The sequence below is a fragment of the Aythya marila genome (assembly GCF_965140915.1).
Source record: "Aythya marila genome assembly, chromosome: 14".
In the NCBI taxonomy this organism is placed as follows: domain Eukaryota; kingdom Metazoa; phylum Chordata; class Aves; order Anseriformes; family Anatidae; genus Aythya; species Aythya marila.
In genome coordinates this window covers 7344680-7353999 of record NC_139055.1, presented here as the reverse complement: position 1 = coordinate 7353999, position 9320 = coordinate 7344680, and the positions used below count along the sequence as shown (strand labels likewise).

Below are 9320 nucleotides of genomic sequence, written 5' to 3'. Positions count from 1 at the left end.
CGACAGAGGTGGGGGCAGGCTCACGCATGACCCAAGTGTAATGTGCTTTTGACACATTTCTATTCACCAGCACTTCAAATATGTACCCATTTCCCACTTATGAACATTTATACTTAATCACATCACCGATTTCAGGACTACCTGAGTTTCTGATCACACCTGACACTATGGTTTTGCTGTAGAAGGGCTTGGCAGTACGCAGCATCTCCTTGGCTAAACCATGACTGGCTCAGGAGCCTGTCTCAGCTGCTGCTGCAGGCTGCTCTGGATCAGGAACCAGTCGTGGAAGGGTTGGGGTTGGAAGCAGCCCCAAAAATCACCCGGTGCCAGCCCCCAGCACAGGCAGGGATGGCCCCCACTGGATCGGGCTGCCCAGGATCAACCTGGCCCTGACCCTCCAGGGATGGGGCATCCACAGCCCCTCTGGGCATCCCGTGCCCGTGCCTCACCACCCTCTGAGGGAGGAATTTCCTCCTGACCCCTAACCCAGACCTCTTTTTAAACTCTTAGCTTCAAGCCATTCCCCCTCACCCTATCAACGCCAGACCGCGCACAGTCACTCCCCATCCTTTTTACAACCCCGCTTCAAGTCCTGAGAAGCCACAAGGGGATCACCCACGCAGCCCCTCGGCTCCCCGGAGGCTCCGGGTTTTTCCCGGAGCCGCCGCCCGAAGCCCTCCGCTCCCCTAGGCCGCGCCGCCCCGTCCATGGCCGCCGGGGGCCGCTCTGCGCCGCGGTCTCCCGGCAACGCCGCCCGCTCGCTGGTGCCGCGGCCGCCATGTGGCGGCTGCTGCTAGGCCGCGGCGGCCTCGGGCGCTGCTCGCTGCCGCCCGCCCGCCCGCCGCCCGGCCCCGCTGCCACATCCACAGCCACCGCCACCGGTCCCGGTCCCGGTTCTGAGCCGCCCGACAGCCGCGGCTCGCAGCGGTGAGTGCGGCCCCGGCCCGGCCCCGAGCCCGCCCGGCTTCAGCTCCGGTGCTCGGGGGCTCCCTGCACAGCCCTGCTGAGGTGGCCGCTGTCCCCTGCTCGCTGTGCTTGCTGCGCCCTTACTGTGCTGAGTCGTGCTCTGGTGGCTCCTCTCACGCCCTTCCATGGTTTGGTGGCGCCTGCGACGCGCTGGGTTTGGGGGCTGCAGGCACAGCCTTGCTGTGGTGGCTTTTGGTGTGGTGGCTCCTGTCACACGCTGAGTTCGGTGGCTGCTGTCACGCTCTTGCTTTGGTGGCTCTTGCTTTGGTGGCTGCTGTCACAGCTTGGTCTTGGTGGTCGTGGTCACAGCCCTGGTGTTTTGCAGGTGTTGCAGCGCGCCCAGGTGTCAGAGTGAGCGGCCCCACGATGGCCAGGAGCGAGAAGGAAGGAGGCAGCCGCTGCCCGGGCTGGTGCCCCGCTACTCCGTGCTGGATGCCGTCACCTGGGTGAGGAGTGGGTGGCGGGGAGCGTGGTGCCTGCAGGCCTCGGGGTGTCTGCTGTGCCCCGCTGGGAGGGCAGCAGGGTGGGACGCTTCCCCAAGACCGAGCTGTGGCCACGCTGCCCTTCACAAAGTGGGCTCTGATCTTTCATTTGTGTCTTCTTCTCTTCAGGGGGCAGTGGCCGCGCTTCTTCTGCAGCTGGTCAAACAGATCTCGTGGCTGCGATCGCTGCCGGACGCCAGGAGGGAGCACAGATCTTCCTGGCTTTCCTCACTGCCCGCTCAGCAGACAGGTCAGCAGCTCTGGCACAGGAGAAGGGGTTGTGGGAGGATCTGGCTCTCAGACATGGTTGCTGCTTCCCGATAGTTAACCTCTGTCCTGCTGTTGTCAGAAGCTGACAGGCAGGTTTCAAGCTCTCTGGAGAGATTGAGGGCTGGTGTCTGTTAGGGGAATCTCACTCTTCCTTACCTATTTGGTGCAATCCCAGTTTGCATTCTGCCTCTCTTTATTTTTGTATTCTGTTCTGGATTTTACTCCACACGCCTTCCTCCTGCTTGGCTTCATGGCCAGAGCAGAGAAGGGAACTTGGTAGGTAAGCAGTTGTGTGTTCCCTCTTAGAGCAGATTCAGCGTGGCTCACAGGAACTGTTTTGTGCTCTACGTTTCAGTGGGGACCGAAGCCTCAACCAGTTGTCCCAGTGTGCATCTGGGGCCCTGCTTCTTGCAGAGAGCAGGTCCAGAGGTTGCACCAGAGAATTCATGCCCGGGCATCCCCTCAGGTCCAGGAGAGAGCCAGCTCTGGGCAGAAGAAGGTATGTATGATGTGATATTTGTAGAAGGACTTCTGAGTGTCTGAGTTTCCCCCAGGGAAAGCTAGCATCCAAGAAACATTTTGCCATTGCTGAAACTTTGAGGAGGGAGATCAGAGTGGAAAGACAGAACTTTGGAGAGATGAGTCGGGAATCCAGAGACAGGAGGAAAAAAACTCCTGAAGACAGGGAGGTGCCTGTGGTATAACTGTGCAGTAACGTTGGCTCTCCCAATGCTGGTCTGCCTTGGTGACCAGGATGCAGCATCCAGATTCTGTTCTTTTAGTGTAGACAGACATTTGCAGTCACGAATGTTCAGGAGAATAGTGCAACAGTGATCTGAGAGACTTGCTGTGCAGTGTGAAGCTAAAGGAATTCTTTTCTTCCTGGAAGATGAAGATGAGCAGTTATGCTGCAGACAAAATAGTGGGAGGAGGTATTAAAGGAATTCTTAATAAAGTAAGTCTTACAGAAGTAGGAAGATACACTTCAAAAAATGGAAGTCTCATCCAGGAAAGTGTGCCATAACATGTAAAATGTGAAGTCATATCAAGGAAGATCGGATGAAGTCTTTAGTAGGGTTATTCACTAGATACATAAATACTAATAATAGCTTTAGGAAAACTGTTAAAAGCAGGAGCAGGTAAAAGGAAGGACAACATATACCCATGGTGTAGAAGCAGCACCAAAAAAAAGCCCACAGATGTTAGGTAGGAGATGTAAGGTGTTGCAAAAGAGGCTGGGGGGCTTCCCCATTCATTGTTTTCTGCTGTGCTGATTTAAGCTACTGCCCATCGCTGCTTATCAAATCCATCTCCTGCCAGAGGTTACCAGTCCCATCAGTTGGCAAATGGAGCATTTTGTTTCCATGTTTCCTAATTAGCTCCAGGAAAACAGCCAGGTTAATTTACCTAAACTGCCAATTAGACTGTTTAACCCATCTGCTTTTGCCTGGAGCGTATTAAGAAGCACTCAGATACGCGGCCTCACTGGCAGATTACTGGACATGGACCTCTGGGAGAAGCGGTGGGGAGTAAGTGGAGACAGCGCTGTCTTCAGCTGGCACAGCTGAACCTTCAGCAGTGAATGTGTCTGTATCTGACAAACAGTTTCCTACTGAGAGTCAATAGGGAGAGCTTTTAGGCAAACTGATAAATTGAACAGTGACAAGTCTCTAAGGCCACGTGCTCTTTGTTCAGACGCTCTCCGGAAGCTATGAAATTGCTGAGCCTCTAATGATGATATGTAATCCAGTGCTTAAATCTGCTGGATGACCAGGAGAGGGAACGATGACAAATTAGGCGCTAGCCTTTGAAAAGAGAGGTTGTTTGAGCCACAGAACTGAAAAAAAAATGTAATTATGAGGTGATAGAAACTGTATCATGGAATAGAAATGGTAGATACCTGGATGAGTGTGCTATATTAAAGGTCTGGAAGGGCTTAGGAAGCCATTTCTCTTAGCAGCTTGCTCCATTATGTGAGTCTTAACAGAGAACAGAGTTATAGTTTGTAAGTCTATTAGAGTTCTCTGGAGAAGTCAACAGGCATGTGGAGCAAGATTATCCAGCTTTTAGCTTTTTGAAAATCTTTCAAGCAGGGCCTAAAACAAAGCTATCTGGAGAAATACAGCTGATGCGAGGGAAGACAGAGGGACCACTCTTAGGCTAGTAACTCCTTAAAGTATAAGAAATAGTTTTCTGATGGAAAGCCATTACCGGTGGATTCCCCTAAGTGCTTTATAGGAACCTGGTCCACTCAGCAGAGTCAGCAGTGATTTGGAAAAAGCTGATGAGCGAGGTGACAGGAGAAGCAAATGTAGTACAAAATTATTCAGGACAGTCAAACCTGGGAGTCACAGCAAAAGATTGCACAAGAACTAAAAACAGGGTAATTTCAAGGTAGGTTAAAGTAGTATGCACAGGGGACTGTAACTGAAAATACAGAATGAGGAATGTCAAATTAATAATTACACTGCAGAGAGGTCATCTAAAGTTACTGTGGATGTGTTTTTGAAAATGTTGCCAGTGCTCTACAGCAGTGAGGTAAATGAAATGTTGGTTGATGTAAAGGAAGGAACCGAGGCCAAAACAGTATCATAGGTCTGGTAAGTCTGCAGTGCAGCCACATCTCAGACACTCTGTCTTAAAAACAGTGACCAAAATGGCATAGAAAAGGATGATAAGGAGTCAGTTACATATAAAGGGAGACTGTCTCTTCGGTTTAAAAAAGAAGTGGCAAAGGGTGTGCTAGTGCTCAGTGAAACTAAAAATATGGATGGAAGATGAATAGGGGACAATACTTTTCATAGTACACATTGATAGGCAGAACAGAAATGGTCAGGTCGCGAGTGTGGATAAAGCAAAAGATCGTACGTGTTTGGCCAGAGCACAGGTAAATTGTGGAAGTCATTGCTATGTGGCCAGAAGGAGCAATGGGTTCCAAAAAGTGATTAGGTAATTACACATTCAGATTAAACTGAATCATTGTGTGATTACCCATTCAGATTAAACTTAATTGATCCAGCCAAAACCTGCTGAGATGATCACAGAACAGCTGATTGCTGGAAAGTCTGGCCAGGAAAAGCATGACTTTTTAATTCCTGTTTCTTATATGTGCTACCCAACCACCTTCTACCATCAGTTGCCAGAGATAATGTAAGTCAGAAATAATTTGATTTTGCTCTATATTTAAGTCTTTGGGTTGCATTCTCACATTATGTTGTCTATCTATTTTGTGGGAATTTATTGAGGAAAGTCAGGGTGAAGAGATTCAGTAATTTTCACTAAAGAGTCTCAAAAAATACAAAGCCTTGTAATGTTGAGAAGTCCTGTGAATCTTTCTCTGGAAAGTTTGAGATGGGAAGTTTGGTGAGGTGATGCTTAATGAGAGACCCTTCTCTCAGAGTATGTTTGGCTTTCTGCAGAAAAAGCTGCATAAAGCTTAGGAATCTCTTCCCAGTGTTTAGCTACTGAACGGGACTCAGGCCGACTGTCAGAATGCAGCAAGAAGTTGGAGAGAGCAGAAGGAAGGGAAGGACAGATGTCTGGCAGAAAAGTTTTGCCATTAGAGAACAAACCTGCAGAACTGGAGTGGAGCCAAATGTACCTTTATTTCTCCATTTTGCTGTTGCCAACAGTGGCAAAGGACCTTCTACAGGGAATTCCGTGTCCTCACCCTTTCTTTCAGCATTTGGGTTAGATTCCAGGCTTGCTTCTGCTGATCTACATGTAGTGACAATCTGCTGTTGCTGTCAGCTACTCTGTTATCTTGAATGGCAAAGGTCCTTGTGATGTACACAAACATCCCAGCTTTGCAGATGACCCATAACAGTTTTAACATAACACAACAAGTTAGAAACTATTTCTTTTAAAACACTTTTTTTTTTTTTTAAGTAAACATTAGGAAATTTGCTTAAAAGTTGCTTTAAATGTAATACTAGATAGTACTATCAGCGAGTCTTCAGGTACATGATCACATCCTATTTTTTCATGCAATTTTTGCCTCGCTTGAAGCTTTTTTGTGGAAAGCGAAAGTCACATAGAGAACAAGCGGGTAATTACAGCCAGTCGTGGTGTTACAGCAGCTGAATGTTGCCCTGGGCAGTTGTTTTTTTACCCCTGGCAGGACTGTAAAATTTGCTATTTCAATTCTGAGATTAGAAACATTTTCAAAGTGTGTTTTCATTTCAAAGCACAATGAAACCAATTGGAAACACTAAAATTTTCCATGAGGCAGGAGTCCTGGATTTTGGCCAGCGCTTGTTGTGAATTCATTCCTGTGAAGCATTTGGATGTTTCATTATGAGCAATCTAGACTATCTATGAGAAGATTAATAATTCTGCACTTGGAGCTAGGTTTGAGTAACATTTGATAAAGTGCAGGATGAACAGTGGGGAAATACAAAATATTTATTAGCTGCTGAGTATGTGAGCATTGGGCATCCAGTATGCCAAAACTGTAAGATCACATGGAAAAAAAGGATGCAGAGTCATGATACATCATAACACATGCTTAAAGAAGTAGAAACACAGTTGCACAGAAAATTCGAGCTGTGGTATTCCCAGCTCTTACGTGCTTTGCTCTTACAACCTTACAAATAAATTAACAACCTCTGTGAGTGCAGTAGAGCAATGAATTTGTACAAAACCCGGTTCCTGTGAAGTTCTGCTGAAGCTTGTCCATTCCTCAAATATTGCCCTGGAACCTTATGTTGGGAAATAAGAAACAAACAGTTGGGGTGAACTTGTATTGCCTAGTGCTAGTCCAAAGGTTAATCTAAGCTGGTCTTCTCATTCTGCTGAAGTAGAACAGCGTTATTGCTGCCTGGGGGGTGCTTTTATTTCTCCATACACTGCTGAAGGAACCTAAACAATGTGTTAGCTCCTGTGCCGGGTTTGAGAGGGCTGCTGTGAGACAAGCCAAGTCTTAAGAGTAATGATCTCTGTGAAGAGTTTTGATTTGTGGCTTGCCCAGCTTCAAGTGAGAGTTCCGAGAGAATTCATTAACTTCATCTGTCAGGAGATGGGTCTGGGTGTCCAGACTGGCTGCTCCCCGTGTTTTCTTCTAAATGATCTGCTCTCTGGGAGTGGTAGCTCTAATCTGGGGAGATTACTGGGATTTGAGTGAGGAGAGACTTCCAGTGGGAGGGGGGCATGGGATGGTTGTGCATGCTAATAGCTTCTTCAAAGCAAGCAAGAATGAATGTTTTTTTAAACAAATAGCTTGGACAATTTCTTTAATACGGATTTCTTTTTCATGAGATTTGCTGTAGTGTATGTGGTAAAAAAACAAATTACATCATGAGGGAGATACCTGAACAAGAGAGAGAGTCCTACGGTGAGAAAGATCAGATAATTTTATGTCTGTTCTGAAAATAAATGTAAAGCACAACTAATAAATTTGCAGACTATATTACTTTTGGTGGAATGATAAATAGAAATTGTGTTTGCCATCGTGATCTTGCTTGTTGGGTGAGTGGGACTTGTTCAGATAAAATACATTTTAATACAGCCAGAGGGGAATCGTTTATCTAGGAATAATGAGGCTGCAGCTGGAACATGGGTCACAGCTCCGTGTGTGTTGTATGATGGTGCAGGCACCAGAAGAAGTAATCCTGCCTAGTGCACGCTTGCTTCTGCCCCTTTGCCAGCACAAGCATCTGCAGAGCCATATGGTGATGGGAATCAAGGAACCGGGACCCCAAAAAGACTGATTTCTCACTCATTTTAGTTCCCTGCTCTACACCCACACAGCTCGAAAGGGCAATGGGGAGACATGAGGAGGGCACAGCTACTTCTGCAAGCAGCGCTGGCTTCAGGGATCCAGGCTTCACCACCTGGCGTTAGGTGCCCGGTGGGGCCGAGCTACTTCTGGTGATTTGGGTTAAAAAAAATAATTGGCCTCAGCCAAACCTCGATGTTCGTCCTCTTTGCTGGAGGTCACCGCAGTCTTGGAGCAGCTGGTGTAAATGCTTGTGTAATCACTTCCAACAGTTCTGTCGAGAGCGAGGTGGCTTAGCTTTTGCTGTAGATGCTTTTGTTAGATAATTCAGGCTGAACCCAGACAGATAGTGGCTGAACGCGTCAGCGTATCTGAGAGGGCGGCGGTGTGCAAGTGGGATGCTCGGGGGTGATAACCTAAGCCTGCATCCAGCACAGCCAGAATAGCATGTCTGATCACCCCTTTGCAGAAGCAGAACTGTACCCTACAAAGAAATTACCTGGAAAAGGAGTTAGGATAGGCAAGCACCTAGGCACGAGATCTGTGTGATGCTTCAGGCATCAGCAATAGGAGTAAGGTTCTCACAAACTAAGCAGTTATGAACTCAAATAAGGAGGCAGTTTTGTCCTTTCCATGGCACTGGTGAGACTGTCTGCTCTTCAATAACAATGTTGAAAATTCAGGAATAGTGGCAAAAAGTCATAAAATTAATCAACTCAGGCAGAAAAGTGCTTCAGTTGAAAGACACGAACAGCTCGGTCTGTTTAGAATCACAGAAAAGAATCAAGAGGGGTTGATTAGTAGTAACGGGACTTTGAAAAAAGAGAATGGGCTTTTTAGTAAAGAGAAAAAAAACCTGGAAGAGCCAATGCCAGGGAGCAGAAACCAGATGTGTTTTTATTTGAAACAAAGCACAGATTTTTAAAGCAGTGATTACAAGTTGCTGGAACAAACTTCCAGAAGAAGCAGGAGATTCTCTGTCTTTTGGCACCTTTGGGTCAAGACCAAGCCCTTTCTGGAAGAGGTGCATTAGCCAACTGCAGATTATAGGACCGCATTCACATGGCACTTAGCTGCTTGTGATACAAAGGTCAGATCGGGCAGAGTTTCTTCTGTTATTAATATCGCTATCTGGGCAGATGATCAGTCCTCTAGGAAAGAAGGAGCAGAGAAAGGCATCAGGAGGAAGAAGTGAAGGTACAGCATTGCTTAACCCTGCTTTTTTGTTCCTCTTAATGCAGGGGAGTTCCCAGTCCCTCAGCGCTCCAGCCCAGGGCCAGTTCCCCACAGTACAAAGGTAAGCTTTCATTTTTCATGTGCTCCGTCTGTGCCTGAGGCCCCTTTGCAACAGGAAGACATCTCAGTGCAACCCCAAGCGCAGCCTGAGCAATCCACTCACACGCAAGACTGCTTTCTGTCCTGCATAGCTGGAGGCTGGGAGCAGAAGAGATGTGACGTGCTGCCCTTTAGCCAGAGTAAAGTTCCAGGAACTACAAACTGCTGTCCCCGTCCTTTAAAGTGTCTATAAAATGGTAGTGCTGCAGAGAAGCACTGGAAGAAAATGTCCTAAAAACCCCCAACTATCCAGTAGCACCAGTGTGGTGTATGGGTTTTGATGCCATCTTTCACTAGGTAACTACGTGCTGTTGCTATTTTGGTTTTTACCAGACAGCCTGTGACTGGAGAAGGTGGCGTCACCCCTCCCAGAGCTGCACATCAAGACTGGGTCTTGTCTGTTAGAGAGAGGGAAAGAGAGGCTTTGGGCTCGAAGAGTGTATATCAGGTTGTGAGTCATTAGGTTGTAAAGGTTATAAATTATCTTATTGTTCTGTTTGTGAGTAAGCCTGCTAATTCCTTGCAATCTAGAGCTCCCCATTTTAAAAGTC

General features: G+C 47.3%; 1 protein-coding gene across 1 annotated transcript in view; it reads left to right on the top strand.

The window, feature by feature from the left end:
- The first annotated feature begins 733 nt into the window (after positions 1 to 733).
- DELE1 (DAP3 binding cell death enhancer 1) overlaps positions 734 to 9320 on the top strand; it is a 20262-nt gene continuing 11675 nt past the window's right edge. Inside the window, exons 1-5 of the mRNA XM_082771343.1 lie at positions 734 to 927; positions 1292 to 1412; positions 1578 to 1698; positions 2074 to 2217; positions 8676 to 8731. Coding sequence (XP_082627469.1) covers positions 779 to 927; positions 1292 to 1412; positions 1578 to 1698; positions 2074 to 2217; positions 8676 to 8731 — 591 coding nt within the window. The 5' untranslated portion in view covers positions 734 to 778. The remainder of the gene's footprint in view (positions 928 to 1291; positions 1413 to 1577; positions 1699 to 2073; positions 2218 to 8675; positions 8732 to 9320) is intronic.